The sequence below is a fragment of the Procambarus clarkii genome, chromosome 1 (genome assembly GCF_040958095.1).
Source record: "Procambarus clarkii isolate CNS0578487 chromosome 1, FALCON_Pclarkii_2.0, whole genome shotgun sequence".
Taxonomy (NCBI): domain Eukaryota; kingdom Metazoa; phylum Arthropoda; class Malacostraca; order Decapoda; family Cambaridae; genus Procambarus; species Procambarus clarkii.
In genome coordinates, this window is record NC_091150.1 from 16,736,819 (window position 1) to 16,757,759 (window position 20,941).

A 20,941-nucleotide genomic window follows, 5' to 3' on the forward strand; every position below is an offset into this window, starting at 1 on the left:
ACCAGACAGTGTTGACACTGGTGTACCAGACAGTGTTGACACTGGTGTACCAGACAGTGTTGACACTGGTGTACCAGACAGTGTTGACACTGGTGTACCAGACAGTGTTGACACTGGTGTACCAGACAGTGTTGACACTGGTGCACCAGACAGTGTTGACACTGGTGCACCAGACAGTGTTGACACTGGTGCACCAGACAGTGTTGACACTGGTGTACCAGACAGTGTTGACACTGGTGTACCAGACAGTGTTGACACTGGTGTACCAGACAGTGTTGACACTGGTGTACCAGACAGTGTTGACACTGGTGTACCAGACAGTGTTGACACTGGTGTACCAGACAGTGTTGACACTCCACTAGGTCTGTGAACCTAAACATGTAAACATTGACTACAATCAGAATTAATAATATATAATATTTCACAATATATCCCTACTAGTGTTTCATGTTCCAGTAATATATGTTTCCCCAGTTATGTTCTAACGTGGTAATTAGCCACACTGCTTGTTTCACCACGTTTTCAGTTCCTTAAAGACGCCCACATCCTCTAAGTGGGCTGAGAACACTTATGTTAAGTGCTGAGGACACTTAAGTGCTGAGGAGGTGCAAATTGATATAACTTTAGGGTAGGATTAGTTTGATAATTTTCCTCTAAAGTGCCTGATTGTCATTTGAATCTGATGCAATGTGAACACCTATTTAATCCAACCACATCACTAAATCATTTGGTATAAAACACTTATGAATAAAGATTCTAAATCTAAATCTAAGATGGCTCTTGAGTCAAGGAGTAAGAACGGTGAACCAACACCTTCCCTCCCTCCCTGGCCACTTAAGACGCCACTTAGCCGCTCTGCTATCACAACACTTGCCTCTACACCTAACCTATATTGTAATCCACCACCATCCACCACCAGCATCCAGCAGCAGCATCCACCATCCGGTGGGTCGCGTCATCCAGCCGCCGACGCCCCCATCCGTACTCTCCCAGCGTCAACGTTTCTAACATCCGCTTAACATTTATTGGCATTCCGGTGCAAGAGTGTGGGCCCCGGTGGGCCGGCCGGTCTCTCCGGGGCCCCCTGGTGCTCTGCGGGGCCCCCTGATGCTGCTCCGGGGCCCCTGATGGTCCTCAGGGGCCCCTAAGTGCCGGGCCCGGGCGAGGAGCGGCCATCACAGGGCTTTCTCTCTCTCCGGTAGACCGCTGCTGCCTCGCATCTCTGCCTCTCCCGGGCCCTCATGCTCCTCAGGGGCCCCCTGAGGGCCCCCGCGTCACACAAGGTCACCCAACACAAGCCACCAGGCCCCTAGGGGCCCCGTTGAGGGCCCCACAGCGGGGAAAACAAAGAGGAAATAAGCGAGAGGGACTCACCTAAATGTTGGGGCATGTTGAGGGTCGGAATAATCCAGCAAGCGTCGGGCGGGTATCAACCATCCTCTAATACACTCGCTACCACTACACCAGGGCTGGTAACTGGTCTTAGACTCACCAGGGGCCACACTCACACTAGTGGCTATATACACACACACACACACCGTGCTACCACAACTGGTATAGATAGATATTTATAATTTTTTTTTTCTGCCCAGTAGGTTTGGGGAGTGAGAGTGAGCGGTGTGCCGGGCGCCCCACCACACCCGTGTGTCCCCGCCACGGCCGCCACCACCACGCTCTACGGCAGCTGGCACACACGGGGGGAACACAGGAACACCAGCAGCAGGAGGAGCAGGTCCCGGGCAGGATCGCACATCCTAGTTTTACGGTCAACCGTTAACTTATCATGGCTTACGCGTGAGGCCCTCTTCCCCTCGCTGGGACAGATGCCACAACCCGCCCGCCGCCGCGACCTTCCCGGACCCTCACACACCGCCTCACGCGCCTCACACACGCCTCACTCATACCACCACACTCCTCCACCATTCTCTCATAACATCCGGCCGTTTACACGCCTCATATCGGCCATATATGCCGGGTTAAATGGTTTAAAGTTGTCGATAAGGGTGGGCGAGGGTGCCGTGTACCACGTGACCGGCCTCGACCAATCACGAGCCAAGGAACACCAAGGTTCTCCAGTGGTGCCACGTCTCCGCCGCCCAGCACAACGAGTTTTTTTTTTATTTTTTGTGAAACATCAACCAGCGCTTACCTGTCACCTTGCAATATAACACGGAAAACCACCGATATAAAACGCGCAACACACAATATCCTAGTGACCGACAACCGATACAAAATAAACAATAATAAGTTAACGACGAATATTGACAAAAAAGAATGTTGCAGGAGCAGAGAGAATAGGGATAAAATGGAGGAGGTGGCAACGCCGTCTACCTCCACAGAGTTGCTATTATGGGACCACAGCCCCAATGTAAACAAACCCAAACTAATATTCATATTCATATATCTTACACCGGGTAGATAAGGTGTGAGGTAGATTATTGACACTAATACACACACACACGTCAGGTGCTCGCCACCTCCCAAAACACCACACTCATCCTTTTATCAGTTAGATGAAAACAATCGTATCTGAAGTTACGAAAGAATTGCATTTTTTGTTGTATTGGTCCGCGGCCAGTGTGACCCCCCCCCCCCAGGACACGTTAGTTAATGACTGGACCACGCACTCCAGTGTGTCACAGTCCACACACACCAGTGTGTCACAGTCCACACACACCAGTGTGTCACAGTCCACACACACCAGTGTGTCACAGTCCACACACACCAGTGTGTCACAGTCCACACACACACACACCAGTGTGTCACAGTCCACACACACACACACACCTGTGTGTCACAGTCCACACACACACACACACTCCTGTGTGTCACAGTCCACACACACACACACTCCTGTGTGTCACAGTCCACACACACACACACACTCCTGTGTGTCACAGTCCACACACACACACACACTCCTGTGTGTCACAGTCCACACACACACACACACTCCTGTGTGTCACAGTCCACACACACACACACACTCCTGTGTGTCACAGTCCACACACACACACACACTCCTGTGTGTCACAGTCCACACACACACACACACTCCTGTGTGTCACAGTCCACACACACACACACACTCCTGTGTGTCACAGTCCACACACACACACACACACACACACCAGTGTGTCACAGTCCACACACACACACACACACACACACCAGTGTGTCACAGTCCACACACACACACACACCAGTGTGTCACAGTCCACACACACACACACACCAGTGTGTCACAGTCCACACACACACACACACACACACCAGTGTGTCACAGTCCACACACACACACACACACACACCAGTGTGTCACAGTCCACACACACACACACACACACACACACACACACACACACACACACAACGCAACGAAACGAAAATTAGGCAGGAAAGAGAAGGGTGGGCCGACTGCATTTTCCTGGATTGCCAAAAAGCCTTCGACACAGTACCCCATAAAAGGCTCTTAAAAAAGTTGGAGCAACAGGCAGGAGTAAAAGGGAAGGTGCTCCAGTGGATAAGGGAGTACTTAAGCAACAGGAAACAGCGAGTAACGGTGAGGGGGAAGACATCAGAGTGGCGAGATGTCACCAGCGGAGTCCCACAGGGCTCAGTACTTGGACCCATCCTGTTTCTAATATATGTGAACGATCTTCCAGAGGGTATAGACTCATTCCTCTCGATGTTTGCTGATGATGCAAAAATTATGAGAAGAATCAAGACGGATGAAGATAGACAGAGACTACAGGATGACCTGGATAAACTGGAGGAATGGTCTAGAAAATGGCTGCTGAAGTTCAACTCTGGAAAGTGTAAGGTGATGAAATTAGGCGAAGGGAGCAGGAGGCTGAACACAAGGTATCATCTGGGAGGGGAAATCCTGCAAGAATCAAATAGAGAGAAGGATCTGGGGGTTGATATCACACCGAACCTGTCCCCAGAGGCCCACATCAAAAGAATATCATCAGCGGCATATGCTAGACTGGCCAACATAAGAACTGCCTTCAGAAACTTGTGTAAGGAATCTTTCAGAACCCTGTATACCACTTATGTAAGACCAATCCTGGAGTATGCAGCTCCAGCCTGGAGTCCATACCTAGTTAAACACAAGACAAAGTTAGAGAAGATTCAGCGGTATGCCACCAGGCTCGTCCCGGAACTGAGAGGATTGAGCTACGAGGAAAGGCTAAAGGAGCTGAACCTCACATCCCTGGAAAACAGAAGAGTAAGGGGAGACATGATAACCACCTACAAAATTCTCAGGGGAATTGACAGGGTGGACAAAGACAAACTCTTCAGCACGGGTGGGACACGAACAAGGGGACACAGGTGGAAACTTAGTACCCAGATGAGCCACAGAGACGTTAGAAAGAATTTTTTCAGTGTCAGAGTAGTTAATAAATGGAATGCACTAGGAAGTGATGTGGTGGAGGCTGACTCCATACACAGTTTCAAATGTAGGTATGATAGAGCCCAGTAGGCTCAGGAATCTGTACACCAGTTGATTGACAGTTGAGAGGCGGGACCAAAGAGCCAAAGCTCAACCCCCGCAAGCACAATTAGGTGAGTACAATTAGGTGAGTACACACACACACTGGTGTGTACACCTCTTTGGTCAATTAATCAGGTGTACAGTGTGAGGTTATATATTATTAAATTCTTGTTCAGGATATATATTTAAATATATATATTTAAAATATATTTATATATATATATATATATATATATATATATATATATATATATATATATATATATATATTTATATATATATATATATATATATATATATATATATATATATATATATATATATATATATTTATAAATATATATATATTTATATATATAAATATTTAAAATTATATATATTTATATTTATATATATAAATATATATTTAATATTATATATTTAGCAATTTAATGTATTTAGCATATATATTTAAAATTTCAAAGTGTCTCATTTTGGGTAGAAGTTAACGCTTACGGGAACTCGTGACACACGCACGCACACGCATGCACGCACGCACACGCACGCACCCACGCCCACGTACGTATGCACGCACACACGCACGCACACGCAAAAACACACACAAACGTTCAGTCAGGGAAGAAAGGATTAACACCTTTTGTGGGAAGACCCTGTCTCTGTCTCTCTGTCTCTCTCTTTCGCTCTCTCTGTCTCTCTGTCTCTCTCTCTTTAAAGATCATTGCCAGAGGCACGCTGAGGGCCTGTGCTGCTTCTTTTAGTATCCACGGTGATACTTTGTCTGGTCCAACTGCTTTAGTTGCGTCTAGAGTTGTCAACTGTTTCATTACCTCCTCTACTGTCACCTCTATATCTGATAGTCTTTCATCTAGGGTAACCCCTTCCAACAATGGGAGCTGCTCAGGCTCGGTAGTGAACACTCCATGGAAACTGGCATTCAGTGCCTCGCAGATTTCCTTGTCACTTTCAGTATATGCCCCCTCTGTCTTCCTTAGTCTTGTCACTTGGTCGTTCACCGACATTTTTCTTCTTATATGACTGTGTAGTAACTTAGGTTGTTTCTTCGCTTTGATTGCAATATCGTTCTCATAGTCCCTTTCCGATGTTCGTCTTATGTTAATGTAATCGTTCCTAGCTCTGTTGTATCTGATCCTGTTGTCCTCTGTTCTTTGTCTTCTGTACTTCCTCCACTCCCGCCTGCTGGCCATTTTTGCTTCCTGACACTGTCTATTAAACCATGAGTTATTATATTCCTTCTTATTTTTTCCCTTTACCGTTGGTATAAATCTCTCTTCGGCCTCCTGGCATTTCTGTATGACTAGGTCCATCATATCTTGGACTGTTTTTCCTCTAATTTCTTCCTCCCACTGCACTTCACCCAGATAGTCCCTTATCCTCATATAGTCCCCTTTCCTGTAGTCAGCTCTCCTTTCCCAGATCTCTTGTCCCATGGTCATAAGTTTGAATTCCATCATGTAGTCAAAGACTAGGACACAATGGTCACTGGCCCCTAGAGGTATTTCATGCTCTAAATTCTCGATATCTTCTACGTTCTGGGTGAAAATCAGGTCTAATAGGCTCGGTGCATCTCCTCCTCTTTCCCTTGTGTCTTCCTTCACAGGAAGACACAAGGTGTGTGTGTGTACTCACCTAGTTGTGCTTGCGGGGGTTGAACTCTGGCTCTTTGGTCCCGCCTCTCAACCGTCAATCAACTGGTGTACAGGTTCCTGAGCCTATCGGGCTCTATCATATCTACACTTGAAACTGTGTATGGAGTCAGCCTCCACCACATCACTTCCTAATGCATTCCATTTGTCAACCACTCTGACACTAAAAAAGTTCTTTCTAATATCTCTGTGGCTCATTTGGGCGCTCAGTTTCCACCTGTGTTCCCTAGTGCGTGTGCCCCTTGTGTTAAATAGCCTGTCTTTATCAACCCTGTCAATTCCCTTCAGAATCTTGAATGTGGTGATCATGTCCCCCCCCCCTAACTCTTCTGTCTTCCAGTGCAGTGAGGTTTAATTCCCGTAGTCTCTCCTCGTAGCTCATACCTCTCAGCTCGGGTACTAGTCTGGTGGCAAACCTTTGAACCTTTTCCAGTTTAGTCTTATCCTTGACTAGATATGGACTCCATGCTGGAGCCCATACTCCAGGATTGTCCTGACATATGTGGTATACAAAGTTCTGAATGATTCTTTACACAAGTTTCTGAATGCCGTTCGTATGTTGGCCAGCCTGGCATATGCCGCTGATGTTATCCTCTTGATATGGGCTGCAGGAGACAGGTCTGGCGTGATATCAACTCCCAAGTCTTTTTTTTTCTCTGACTCCTGAAGAATTTCCTCTCCCAGATGATACCTTGTATCTGGCCTCCTGCTCCCTACACCTATCTTCATTACATTACATTTGGTTGGGTTAAACTCTAACAACCATTTGTTCGACCATTCCTGCAGCTTGTCTAGGTCTTCTTGAAGCCTCAAACAGTCCTCTTCTGTCTTAATCCTTCTCATAATTTTGGCATCGTCCGCAAACATTGAGAGAAATGAATCTATACCCTCCGGGAGATCATTTACATATATCAGAAACAAGATAGGACCGAGTACAGAGCCCTGTGGGACTCCACTGGTGACTTCACGCCAATCTGAGGTCTCACCCCTCACTGTAACTCTCTGCTTCCTATTGCTTAGGTACTCCCTTATCCACTGGAGCACCTTACCAGCTACACCTGCCTGTCTCTCCAGCTTATGTACCAGCCTCTAATGCAGTACTGTGTCAAAGGCTTTCCGACAATCCAAGAAAATGCAGTCCGCCTAGCCCTCTCTTTCTTGCTTAATCTTTGTCACCTGGTCGTAGAATTCTATTAAGCCAGTCAGGCAAGATTTACCCTCCCTGAACCCATGTTGGCGATTTGTCACAAGTCCCTTCTCTCCAGATGTGTTACCAGGTTTTTTCTCACGATCTTCTCCATCACCTTGCATGGTATACAAGTCAAGGACACTGGCCTGTAGTTCAGTGCCTCTTGTCTGTCGCCCTTTTTGTATATTGGGACCACATTCGCCGTCTTCCATATTTCTGGTAGGTCTCCCGTCTCCAGTGACCTACTATACACTATGGAGAGTGGCAAGCAAAGTGCCTCTGCACACTCTTTCAGTACCCATGGTGAGATCCCGTCTGGACCAACAGCCTTTCTAACATCCAGGTCCAGCAGGTGTCTCTTGACCTCCTCTCTCATAATTTCGAACCCTTCCAAGGCCGCCTGGTTTACCTCCCTTTCTCCTAGCACAGTGACCTCACCTTGTTCTGTTGTGAAGACCTCTTGGAACCTCTTGTTGAGTTCATCACACACCTCTTTGTCATTCTCTGTATACCTGTCCTCGCCTGTTCTAAGTTTCACTACCTGTTCTTTCACTGTTGTTTTCCTTCTGATGTGACTGTGGAGTAGCTTTGGTTCGGTCTTGGCTTTGTTTGCTATATCATTTTCATAACTTTTCTCTGCTTCTCTTCTCACCCTGACATACTCATTTCTGGTTCTCTGGTATCTCTCTCTGCTTTCTGGTGTTCTGTTATTCCGGAAGTTCCTCCGCGCCCTTTTGTTCTGTTTCTTTGCTTCCATACATGCCCTATTATACCATGGATTCTTCTGTTGCTTCTCGGATTTTTCCTTTTGGGCCGGGATGAACCTGTTTACTGCCTCCTGACACTTTTGGGTAACATAGTCCATCATACCCTGTACAGACTTGTCTCTGAGGTCTGTGTCCCAAGGTATTTACCTTAGGAAGCTTCTCATCTCCTCATAATTTCCCTTTCGGTATGCCAGCCTTTTGTTTCCTAGTTCTTTTTCGAGGGGGGGGGGGAGATAATTCCTAGCTCTACCAGGTACTCCAAGTTCAATACACTGTGATCACTCATTCCCAAGGGCGCTTCCATCTTAACTTCCCTTATATCCCACTCATTTAGGGTAAATATCAAATCAAGCATTGCTGGTTCATCCTCTCCTCTCATTCTTGTTGGTTCCTGGATGTGCTGGCTTAGAAAGTTTCTTGTTACCACGTCCAGCAGCTTAGCTCTCCGTGTTTCTGGTCCTCCATGCGGGTCTCTGTTCTCCCAATCTATCTTCCCATGGTTGAAGTCTCCCATGATTAGTAGTCCAGATCCATTCCTGCTAGCAACAGAAGCTGCTCTCTCTATTATGTTAATGGTGGCCATATTGTTTCTATCATATTCCTGTCTGGGTCTTCTGTCATTTGGTGGTGGATTATATATGACTACGACTATAATTTTTTGCCCTCCAGTTGTTATTGTTCCTATTGTGTAGTCACTGAAACCTTCACATCCCTGAACAACCAAGTCCTCAAAATCCCAGCCTTTTCTTACCAGCAGAGCTACACCACCCCCACCTCTTCCTTCTCCCTCTTTCCTCATAACATAATAGTCCTGTGAGAACACTGCATTTGTTATTGTTTTCGTTAGCTTTGTTTCTGTGAGGTCTATTATGTCTGGGTTTTCCTCTAGTACCCATTCTCCAAGTTCATTTGCTTTATTTGTAATTCCATCTATGTTAGTGTACATTGCCTTGAGGCTCACTTTCTTCTGTCCCATCTCAAATCTCCTCCTTGGTGAATGTTCTGCTGGTGGAGGAAGCTGTGCCATGGGTGTGAGGATTTGTGAGGTGGATACCAGGGTTGCAGAGGATACTGGGATGAGGGATGGGGGGTCAAGTGAAGGGGGAGGGACAGGGAGGATATGGGGTGAAAGGGGTGGGAGGACAGGAAGGAAAGGGGGGTTTTCTATGCAGAGGAGGGTGGTGGGGTTGCCCTCCCCGCTGGTGTTACTAGGTAGCTGGTTGTGGGTTCCCCCCTCGCCTCTGGGGGTGATGTGTTGGGAGCTGTGGTTTCTTGGTTTTCTCCTCTCGCCCTGAGCTTCTTCCTTGCTTATGCCCGCCATGGCTCTCTCCTCCCTCGTCATGTCTCTCTGGAGGAATACTTTTTTGAATTCCCCCACATGTTGCAGGTGGCTTTTCTTTGTTAGAATCGTGTCCTTTGTGTTCTCGTTTGCAAACACTATCTTCAACACACGGTCTCGGTCTTTTTTGTACCAGCCTAACCTGAAAACCTTCTCAATGCTATGCTCAGCCCCTTCCATGTCTAGTGCCTTCAGTATTTCATTCACTGCCGCTTTGTCCTTATCATTCCACTCTTTCTTATTAGAGCCTTCCTGCTCTTTAATACCTACAGCTACCACTGCTCTTTTCCTTTCCAGCAGCTGGCTAGTGGAGAGTGCCTCTTCCAGTGAGGTGGCTGCTTTCATGGCCACCTCCATCACTGTGGACATTACTTCAGAGTTTTTTTTTTTAGCATTTCTGCAAATGTTGCTTTTATTGTGGCATTCTCTTCCAAAATACTATTACCACCTTCTCCCTGGGTGGTTTTCTGAGTCTCAGCATCGATCCTGTTCTCTTTGAGGGCTCTAATCTCCTCCTTCGCTGCTGTCAGCTCTCTTTTTAGGCTACTTATTTCATTCTTCATTTCCTGCATCATTTCTTGCATCTCACTCTTGATGTCGTACCAAACCTTGAGGCTACCTTGAGGTGCTTCCGGGGCTTAGTGTCCCCGCGGCCCGGTCGTCGACCAGGCCTCCTGGGTGCTGGACTGATCAACCAGGCTGCTAGACGCGGCTGCTCGCAGCCTGACGTATGAGTCACAGCCTGGTTGATCAGGTATCCTTTGGAGGTGCTTATCCAGTTCTCTCTTGAACACTGTGAGGGGTCGGCCAATTATGTCCCTTATGTGTAGTGGAAGCGTGTTGAACAGTCTCGGGCCTCTGATGTTGATAGTTCTCTCTTGAACACTGTGAGGGGTCTGCCAGTTATGTCCCTTATGTGTAGTGGAAGCGTGTTGAACAGTCTCGGGCCTCTGATGTTGATAGAGTTCTCTCTCAGAGTACCTGTTGTACCTCTGCTTTTCAACAGGGGTATTCTGCACATCCTGCCATGTCTTCTGGTCTCATGTGGTGTTATTTCTGTGTGCAGGTTTGGGACCAGCCCCTCAATTATTTTCCACGTGTAAATTATTATGTATCTCTCCCCGCCTGCGCTCAAGGGAGTACAGATTTAGGCTCTTTAGTCGGTCCCAGTAATTTAGATGTTTTACTGAGTGGATTCTAGCAGTAAAGGATCTCTGCACGCTCTCTAGGTCAGCAATTTCTCCAGCTTTGAAAGGGGCTGTCCTCCAGAAACTGGACAAACATTTCCTTCATTTCGTCACCTGAACTTTTCCCTGTTCCCCTGTTACCTCTGGCTGTCATGCTTGCCCCTGTTCCTATAGTTGTGCCGTGATAGGATTTGTCAGAAGGGCAGAGCGGGGTGGGGGAGGGAGAGAGAGAAAGAGAGAGAAAGAGAGAGAGAGAGAGAGAGAGAGAGAGAGAGAGAGAGAGAGAGAGAGAGAGAGAGAGAGAGAGAGAGAGAGAGAGAGAGAGAGAGAGAGAGAGACAGAGAGAGAGACAGAGAGAGAGGCAGAGACAGAGAGAGAGAGACAGAGAGACAGAGAGAGACAGAGAGAGAGAGAGACAGAGAGAGACAGAGAGAGACAGAGAGAGAGAGAGAGAGAGAGAGAGAGAGAGAGAGAGAGAGAGAGAGAGAGAGAGAGAGAGAGAGAGAGAGAGAGAGACAGAGAGAGAGGCAGAGAGAGAGAGAGAGAGAGACAGAGAGAGAGAGAGAGAGAGACGGAGAGAGAGAGAGAGAGAGAGAGAGAGAGAGAGAGAGAGAGAGAGAGACACAGAGAGAGAGAGAGACAGAGACAGAGAGAGACAGAGAGAGAGAGAGAGAGAGAGAGACAGAGAGAGAGACAGAGAGAGACAGAGAGAGAGAGAGAGAGAGAGAGACAGAGAGAGAGAGAGAGACAGAGAGAGAGAGAGAGAGAGACAGAGAGAGAGAGAGAGAGAGAGAGAGACAGAGAGAGACAGAGAGAGACAGAGAGAGAGAGAGAGAGAGAGAGAGAGAGAGAGAGAGAGAGACAGAGAGGAAGAGTGAATGAGAGGAGAGTAGCAGCACTCTGAGGTAGCCAGGAACAAGCCTCACAGATGATCCAACAAACTTGCTATATTTAGCCTAATATACCTCCCCCCCACCCCCCACCCCACAATTACCCGCCCCTCCACCCTAACCTCAAGCCAATTAGAGGTATTTTTACCCTCGTCTATTCCGCTGGTGGTGATCCTGGAGCCTCAGGCAGCAGGTAAACAAAGCCGCTTAGCGCTTAGCGGCTGAAACTATCTAGCGGCTACAGCTGCAAAATAGCTTGTTTATCCCAACTAATTACCGAACAATGTCCCAGGTTGATTGATAGTTGGCCCGAGGTGGGAAAAATAGGGGCAGTGGGGCAAAATAGGGGGCAGGTTGGACGAGGTGGGTGCTGGCAGGTGCGGCCTTGGCGCTAGGGCAGATGAAGCCGCTATATTTAGCGCAGGTAAACACTTTCCAGCTAGGTGGAGGGGTGAGGTGTGAGGGGTGAGGTGTGAGGTGTGAGGGGTGGTGGTGAGGTGTGAGGGGAGAGGGGTGAGGTGTGAGGGGTGAGGTGTGAGGGGTGAGGGGTGGTGGTGAGGTGTGAGGGGTGAGGTGTGAAATGTGAGGGGTGAGGTGTGAGGGGTGGTGGTGAGGTGTGAGGTGTGAGGGGTGAGGGGTGAGGTGTGAGGTGTGAGGGGTGGTGGTGAGGGGTGAGGTTGAGGTGTGAGGTGTGAGGGGTGGTGGTGAGGTGTGAGGGGTGGTGGTGAGGGGTGAGGGGTGGTGGTGAGGTGTGAGGGGTGAGGTGTGAGGGGTGGTGGTGAGGTGTGAGGGGTGGTGGTGAGGGGTGAGGGGTGGTGGTGAGGTGTGAGGGGTGAGGTGTGAGGGGTGGTGGTGAGGGGTGGTGGTGAGGTGTGAGGGGTGGTGGTGAGGGGTGAGGTGTGAGGGGTGGTGGTGAGGGGTGAGAGGGTGGTGGTGAGGTGTGAGGGGTGAGGGGTGGTGGTGAGGTGTGAGGGGTGAGGTGTGAGGGGTGGTGGTGAGGGGTGAGGGATGGTGGTGAGGGGTGAGGGGTGGTGGTGAGGGGTGAGGGGTGGTGGTGAGGTGTGAGGGGTGGTGGTGAGGTGTGAGGGGTGAGGGGTGCTGGTGAGGTGTGAGGGATGGTGGTGAGGTGTGAGGGGTGGTGGTGAGGTGTGAGGGGTGAGGGGTGGTGGTGAGGTGTGAGGGGTGGTGGTGAGGGGTGAGGGGTGGTGGTGAGGTGTGAGGGGTGAGGGGTGGTGGTGAGGTGTGAGGGGTGGTGGTGAGGGGTGAGGGGTGGTGGTGAGGAGTGAGGGGTGGTGGTGAGGGGTGAGGGGTGGTGGTGAGGGGTGAGGGGTGGTGGTGAGGGGTGAGGGGTGGTGGTGAGGTGTGAGGGGTGGTGGTGAGGTGTGAGGGGTGGTGGTGAGGGTGGTGGTGAGGTGTGAGGGGTGGTGGTGAGGTGTGAGGGGTGGTGGTGAGGGTGGTGGTGAGGTGTGAGGGGTGGTGGTGAGGTGTGAGGGGTGGTGGAGGTCGTCTGGGACCTCATGAGGGCCACATGAGGGCCACATGAGGGCCACATGAGGGCCATATAAGGGCCACATGAGGGCCACATGAGGGCCGCATGAAGGCCACATGAGGGCCACATGAGGGCCACATGAGGGCCACATGAGGGCCATATAAGGGCCACATGAGGGCCGCATGAAGGCCACATGAGGGCCGCATAAGGGCCACATGAGTGCCACATGAGGGCCACACGAGGGCCACATGAGGGCCACACAAGGGCCACATGAGTGCCGCATAAGGGCCACATGAGGGCCACATGAGGGCCATATAAGGGCCACATGAGGACCACATGAGGGCCACACGAGGGCCACATGAGGGCCACACAAGGGCCACATGAAGGCCACACGAGGGCCACATGAGGGCCACACAAGGGCCACATGAAGGCCACACGAGGGCCACATGAGGGCCACATGAGTGCCGCATAAGGGCCACATGAGGGCCACACAAGGGCCACATGAGTGCCGCATTAGGACCGCATGAGGGCCACACAAGGGCCACATGAGTGCCGCATTAGGGCCGCATGAGGGCCACACGAGGGCCACATGAGGGCCATATAAGGGCCACATGAGTGCCGCATGAGGGCCACATGAGGGCCACACAAGGGCCACATGAGTGCCGCATGAGGGCCGCATGAAGGCCACATGAGGGCCGCATAAAGGCCACATAAGGGCCACATGAGGGCCACATGAGGGCCACATGAGGGTCACACGAGGGCCACATGAAGGCCACATGAGGGCCACATGAAGGCCACATGAGGGCCACATGAGGGCCACACGAGGGCCACATGAGGGCCACACAAGGGCCACATGAGTGCCGCATGAGGGCCACATGAAGGCCACATGAGGGCCACATGAAGGCCACATGAGGGCCACATGAAGGCCACATGAGGGCCACATGAAGGCCACATGAGGGCCACATGAGGGCCACACAAGGGCCACATGAGGGCCACATGAGGGCCATATAAGGGCCACATGAGTGCCACATGAGGGCCACATGAGGGCCATATAAGGGCCACATGAGGGCCATATAAGGGCCACATGAGGGCCATATAAGGGCCACATGAGGGCCGCATGAAGGCCACATGAGGGCCGCATGAAGGCCACATGAGGGCCACATGAGGGCCACATGAGGGCCACATGAGGGCCTCATGAAGGCCACATGAGGGCCACATGAGGGCCGCATGAGGGCCACATGAGGGCCACATGAGGGCCATATAAGGGCCACATGAGGGCCGCATGAAGGCTACATGAGGGCCACATGAGGGCCACATGAGGGCCACATGAGGGCCACATGAGGGCCACACGAGGGCCACATGAGGGCCACACGAGGGCCACATGAGGGCCACACAAGGGCCACATGAGTGCCACATAAGGGCCACATGAGGGCCACATGAGGGCCACATGAGGACCACATGAGGGCCATATAAGGGCCACATGAGGGCCGCATGAAGGCCACATGAGGGCCACATGAGGGCCACACAAGGGCCGCATGAGGGCCATATAAGGGCCACATGAGGGCCGCATGAAGGCCACATGAGGGCCACATGAGGGCCACACAAGGGCCGCATGAAGGCCACATGAGGGCCACATGAGGGCCACATGAGTGCCGCATGAAGGCCACATGAGGGCCACATGAGGGCCACACGAGGGCCATATGAGGGCCACACGAGGGCCACATGAGGGCCACACGAGGGCCACATGAGGGCCACACAAGGGCCACATGAGTGCCGCATAAGGGCCACATGAGGGCCACATGAGGGCCACATGAGGGCCACACAAGGGCCACATGAGTGCCGCATAAGGGCCACATGAGGGCCACATGAGGGATGAGGGCTTGATCAGTGCCGGTATGAGGGCCACATGAGGGCCACATGAGGGCCGCATTAGGGCCGCATGAGGGCCACATGAGGGCCACATGAGGGCCACATGAGGGCCACATGAGGGCCACATGAGGGCCACATGAGGGCCACATGAGGGCCACATGAGGGCCGCATGAGGGCCGCATGAGGGCCGCATGAGGGCCACATGAGGGCCGCATGAGGGACCAGGTCACTCGGGTAACGGCAGGTTAGCGTGACAAGCGCCTCGCGCCCTGACCTCTGAGTCACGGCCAATCCGGAAGTCAATTATGAGTAAATATAACCTTGAGGGAGAACGTGGTCAATTGTGAGGCGGGAGATACTACGGTGTTCTCACATGAGGCGCTGAGGCGGGGCGGTCCTCAGCGCCATCTGTGGTCCTGGTGGAGAGTTGTGGCGGCGCGTGACGGTCCTCAGCGCCATCTGTGGTCCTGGTGGTGAGTTGTGGCGGGGCGTGACGGTCCTCAGCGCCATCTGTGGTCCTGGTGGTGAGTTGTGACGGCGCGTGACGGTCCTCAGCGCCATCTGTGATCCTGGTGGAGAGTTGTGGCGGGGCGTGACGGTCCTCAGCGCCATCTGTGGTCCTGGTGGAAAGTTGTGGCGGCGCGTGACGGTCCTCAGCGCCATCTGTGGTCCTGGTGGAGAGTTGTGACGGTCCTCAGCGCCATCTGTGGTCCTGGTGGTGAGTTGTGGCGGGGCGTGACGGTCCTCAGCGCCATCTGTGGTCCTGGTGGAGAGTTGTGGCGGGGCGTGACGGTCCTCAGCGCCATCTGTGGTCCTGGTGGTGAGTTGTGACGGCGCGTGACGGTCCTCAGCGCCATCTGTGGTCCTGGTGGTGAGTTGTGGCGGGGCGTGACGGTCCTCAGCGCCATCTGTGGTCCTGGTGGAGAGTTGTGGCGGGGCGTGACGGTCCTCAGCGCCATCTGTGGTCCTGGTGGAGAGTTGTGACGGGGCGGGGCGGTCCTCAGCGCCATCTGTGGTCCTGGTGGTGAGTTGTGGCGGGGCGTGACGGTCCTCAGCGCCATCTGTGGTCCTGGTGGTGAGTTGTGGCGGGGCGTGACGGTCCTCAGCGCCATCTGTGGTCCTGGTGGAGAGTTGTGACGGGGCGTGACGGTCCTCAGCGCCATCTGTGGTCCTGGTGGAGAGTTGTGACGGCGCGTGACGGTCCTCAGCGCCATCTGTGGTCCTGGTGGAGAGTTGTGGCAGGGCGTGACGGTCCTCAGCGCCATCTGTGGTCCTGGTGGTGAGTTGTGGCGGCGAGTGACGGTCCTCAGCGCCATCTGTGGTCCTGGTGGTGAGTTGTGGCGACGCGTGACGGTCCTCAGCGCCATCTGTGGTCCTGGTGGAGAGTTGTGGCGGCGCGTGACGGTCCTCAGCGCCATCTGTGGTCCTGGTGGTGAGTTGTGGCGGGGCGTGACGGTCCTCAGCGCCATCTGTGGTCCTGGTGGAGAGTTGTGACGGCGCGTGACGGTCCTCAGCGCCATCTGTGGTCCTGGTGGAGAGTTGTGGCGGGGCGTGACGGTCCTCAGCGCCATCTGTGGTCCTGGTGGAGAGTTGTGGCGGTCCTCAGCGCCATCTGTGGTCCTGGTGGAGAGTTGTGACGGCGCGTGACGGTCCTCAGCGCCATCTGTGGTCCTGGTGGAGAGTTGTGGCAGGGCGTGACGGTCCTCAGCGCCATCTGTGGTCCTGGTGGTGAGTTGTGGCGGCGAGTGACGGTCCTCAGCGCCATCTGTGGTCCTGGTGGTGAGTTGTGGCGGCGCGTGACGGTCCTCAGCGCCATCTGTGGTCCTGGTGGAGAGTTGTGGCGGCGCGTGACGGTCCTCAGCGCCATCTGTGGTCCTGGTGGAGAGTTGTGACGGGGCGTGACGGTCCTCAGCGCCATCTGTGGTCCTGGTGGAGAGTTGTGACGGTCCTCAGCGCCATCTGTGATCCTGGTGGAGAGTTGTGACGGTCCTCAGCGCCATCTGTGGTCCTGGTGGAGAGTTGTGACGGTCCTCAGCGCCATCTGTGGTCCTGGTGGTGAGTTGTGACGGCGCGTGACGGTCCTCAGCGCCATCTTTGGTCCTGGTGGAGAGTTGTGGCGGCGCGTGACGGTCCTCAGCGCCATCTGTGGTCCTGGTGGTGAGTTGTGACGGTCCTCAGCGCCATCTGTGGTCCTGGTGGTGAGTTGTGACGGTCCTCAGCGCCATCAGTGGTCCTGGTGGAGAGTTGTGACGGTCCTCAGCGCCATCTGTGGTCCTGGTGGAGAGTTGTGACGGTCCTCAGCGCCATCTGTGGTCCTGGTGGAGAGTTGTGACGGTCCTCAGCGCCATCTGTGGTCCAGGTGGTGAGTTGTGACGGCGCGTGACGGTCCTCAGCGCCATCTGTGATCCTGGTGGTGAGTTGTGACGGTCCTCAGCGCCATCTGTGGTCCTGGTGGTGAGTTGTGGCGGCGCGTGACGGTCCTCAGCGCCATCTGTGGTCCTGGTGGTGAGTTGTGGCGGGGCGTGACGGTCCTCAGCGCCATCTGTGGTCCTGGTGGAGAGTTGTGGCGGGGCGTGGCGGTCCTCAGCGCCATCTGTGGTCCTGGTGGTGAGTTGTGACGGTCCTCAGCGCCATCTGTGGTCCTGGTGGAGAGTTGTGGCGGCGCGTGACGGTCCTCAGCGCCATCTGTGGTCCTGGTGGTGAGTTGTGACGGTCCTCAGCGCCATCTGTGGTCCTGGTGGAGAGTTGTGGCGGGGCGTGGCGGTCCTCAGCGCCATCTGTGGTCCTGGTGGAGAGTTGTGACGGCGCGTGACGGTCCTCAGCGCCATCTGTGGTCCTGGTGGAGAGTTGTGGCGGCGCGTGACGGTCCTCAGCGCCATCTGTGGTCCTGGTGGAGAGTTGTGACGGCGCGTGACGGTCCTCAGCGCCATCTGTGGTCCTGGTGGAGAGTTGTGGCGGCGCGTGACGGTCCTCAGCGCCATCTGTGGTCCTGGTGGTGAGTTGTGGCGGGGCGTGACGGTCCTCAGCGCCATCTGTGGTCCTGGTGGAGAGTTGTGGCGGTCCTCAGCGCCATCTGTGGTCCTGGTGGAGAGTTGTGGCGGCGCGTGACGGTCCTCAGCGCCATCTGTGGTCCTGGTGGAGAGTTGTGACGGTCCTCAGCGCCATCTGTGGTCCTGGTGGAGAGTTGTGGCGGCGCGTGACGGTCCTCAGCGCCATCTGTGGTCCTGGTGGTGAGTTGTGGCGGGGCGTGACGGTCCTCAGCGCCATCTGTGGTCCTGGTGGAGAGTTGTGGCGGCGCGTGACGGTCCTCAGCGCCATCTGTGGTCCTGGTGGTGAGTTGTGGCGGGGCGTGACGGTCCTCAGCGCCATCTGTGGTCCTGGTGGCGAGTTGTGGCGGGAGGTGACGGTCCTCAGCGCCATCTGTGGTCCTGGTGGAGAGTTGTGGCGGGAGGTGACGGTCCTCAGCGCCATCTGTGGTCCTGGTGGAGAGTTGTGGCGGCGCGTGACGGTCCTCAGCGCCATCTGTGGTCCTGGTGGTGAGTTGTGGCGGGGCGTGACGGTCCTCAGCGCCATCTGTGGTCCTGGTGGCGAGTTGTGGCGGGAGGTGACGGTCCTCAGCGCCATCTGTGGTCCTGGTGGAGAGTTGTGACGGTCCTCAGCGCCATCTGTGGTCCTGGTGGTGAGTTGTGGCGGGGCGTGACGGTCCTCAGCGCCATCTGTGGTCCTGGTGGAGAGTTGTGGCGGGGCGTGACGGTCCTCAGCGCCATCTGTGGTCCTGGTGGAGAGTTGTGGCGGGGCGTGACGGTCCTCAGCGCCATCTGTGGTCCTGGTGGTGAGTTGTGACGGCGCGTGACGGTCCTCAGCGCCATCTGTGGTCCTGGTGGAGAGTTGTGACGGCGCGTGACGGTCATCAGCGCCATCTGTGGTCCTGGTGGTGAGTTGTGGCGGGGCGTGACGGTCCTCAGCGCCATCTGTAGTCCTGGTGGTGAGTTGTGACGGCGCGTGACGGTCCTCAGCGCCATCTGTGGTCCTGGTGGAGAGTTGTGGCGGGGCGTGACGGTCCTCAGCGCCATCTGTGGTCCTGGTGGTGAGTTGTGGCGGGGCGTGACGGTCCTCAGCGCCATCTGTGGTCCTGGTGGTGAGTTGTGGCGGGGCGTGACGGTCCTCAGCGCCATCTGTGGTCCTGGTGGTGAGTTGTGACGGTCCTCAGCGCCATCTGTGGTCCTGGTGGTGAGTTGTGGCGGGGCGTGACGGTCCTCAGCGCCATCTGTGGTCCTGGTGGTGAGTTGTGACGGCGCGTGACGGTCCTCAGCGCCATCTGTGGTCCTGGTGGTGAGTTGTGGCGGGGCGTGACGGTCCTCAGCGCCATCTGTGGTCCTGGTGGTGAGTTGTGACGGTCATCAGCGCCATCTGTGGTCCTGGTGGTGAGTTGTGGCGGGGCGTGACGGTCCTCAGCGCCATCTGTGATCCTGGTGGTGAGTTGTGACGGTCATCAGCGCCATCTGTGGTCCTGGTGGTGAGTTGTGACGGCGCGTGACGGTCATCAGCGCCATCTGTGGTCCTGGTGGTGAGTTGTGACGGCGCGTGACGGTCCTCAGCGCCATCTGTGGTCCTGGTGGTGAGTTGTGACGGTGCGTGACGGTCATCAGCGCCATCTGTGGTCCTGGTGGTGAGTTGTAACGGCGCGTGACGGTCCTCAGCGCCATCTGTGGTCCTGGTGGAGAGTTGTGGCGGGGCGTGACGGTCCTCAGCGCCATCTGTGGTCCTGGTGGTGAGTTGTGACGGCGCGTGACGGTCATCAGCGCCATCTGTGGTCCTGGTGGTGAGTTGTGGCGGGGCGTGACGGTCCTCAGCGCCATCTGTGGTCCTGGTGGTGAGTTGTGGCGGGGCGTGACGGTCCTCAGCACCATCTGTGGTCCTGGTGGAGAGTTGTGACGGTCCTCAGCGCCATCTGTGGTCCTGGTGGTGAGTTGTGACGGCGCGTGACGGTCCTCAGCGCCATCTGTGGTCCTGGTGGAGAGTTGTGACGGTCCTCAGCGCCATCTGTGGTCCTGGTGGAGAGTTGTGACGGTCCTCAGCGCCATCTGTGGTCCTGGTGGTGAGTTGTGACGGCGCGTGACGGTCCTCAGCGCCATCTGTAGTCCTGGTGGTGAGTTGTGACGGCGCGTGACGGTCCTCAGCGCCATCTGTGGTCCTGGTGGAGAGTTGTGGCGGGGCGTGACGGTCCTCAGCGCCATCTGTGGTCCTGGTGGTGAGTTGTGGCGGGGCGTGACGGTCCTCAGCGCCATCTGTGGTCCTGGTGGAGAGTTGTGACGGCGCGTGACGGTCCTCAGCGCCATCTGTAGTCCTGGTGGTGAGTTGTGACGGCGCGTGACGGTCCTCAGCGCCATCTGTGGTCCTGGTGGTGAGTTGTGACGGGGCGTGACGGTCCTCAGCGCCATCTGTGGTCCTGGTGGAGAGTTGTGACGGCGCGTGACGGTCCTCAGCGCCATCTGTAGTCCTGGTGGTGAGTTGTGACGGCGCGTGACGGTCCTCAGCGCCATCTGTGGTCCTGGTGGTGAGTTGTGACGGCGCGTGACGGTCCTCAGCGCCATCTGTAGTCCTGGTGGTGAGTTGTGACGGCGCGTGACGGTCCTCAGCGCCATCTGTGGTCCTGGTGGTGAGTTGTGACGGCGCGTGACGGTCCTCAGCGCCATCTGTGGTCCTGGTGGAGAGTTGTGGCGGGGCGTGACGGTCCTCAGCACCATCTGTGGTCCTGGTGGTGAGTTGTGGCGGGGCGTGACGGTCCTCAGCGCCATCTGTGGTCCTGGTGGTGAGTTGTGGCGGGGCGTGACGGTCCTCAGCGCCATCTGTGGTCCTGGTGGTGAGTTGTGGCGGGGCGTGACGGTCCTCAGCGCCATCTGTGATCCTGGTGGTGAGTTGTGGCGGGGCGTGACGGTCCTCAGCGCCATCTGTGGTCCTGGTGGTGAGTTGTGGCGGGGCGTGACGGTCCTCAGCGCCATCTGTGGTCCTGGTGGTGAGTTGTGGCGGGGCGTGACGGTCCTCAGCG

At 54.6% G+C, this 20,941-nt stretch overlaps 2 protein-coding genes across 2 annotated transcripts; both read right to left on the reverse strand.

Moving 5' to 3' along the window:
• Positions 1 to 13,580: 13,580 nt before the first annotated feature.
• On the reverse strand, positions 13,581 to 14,252 carry LOC138360133 (uncharacterized). Its single transcript, XM_069320100.1, has one exon. It carries the CDS (start codon positions 14,250 to 14,252, stop codon positions 13,581 to 13,583), a length of 672 nt encoding a protein of 223 aa, XP_069176201.1.
• Positions 14,253 to 14,312: 60 nt separating this feature from the next.
• LOC138360213 (uncharacterized) lies at positions 14,313 to 15,107 on the reverse strand. The gene has a single exon (XM_069320175.1). It carries the CDS (start codon positions 15,105 to 15,107, stop codon positions 14,313 to 14,315), a length of 795 nt encoding a protein of 264 aa, XP_069176276.1.
• Positions 15,108 to 20,941: the final 5,834 nt, after the last annotated feature.

Excerpts from the sequence above, each read along its gene's own strand:
- LOC138360133 (XM_069320100.1), bottom strand. The coding sequence starts at position 14,252 with ATGCGGCCCTCATGTGGCCCTCATGTGGCCTTCATGAGGCCCTCATGT.
- LOC138360213 (XM_069320175.1), bottom strand. The coding sequence starts at position 15,107 with ATGCGGCCCTCATGTGGCCCTCATGCGGCCCTCATGCGGCCCTCATGC.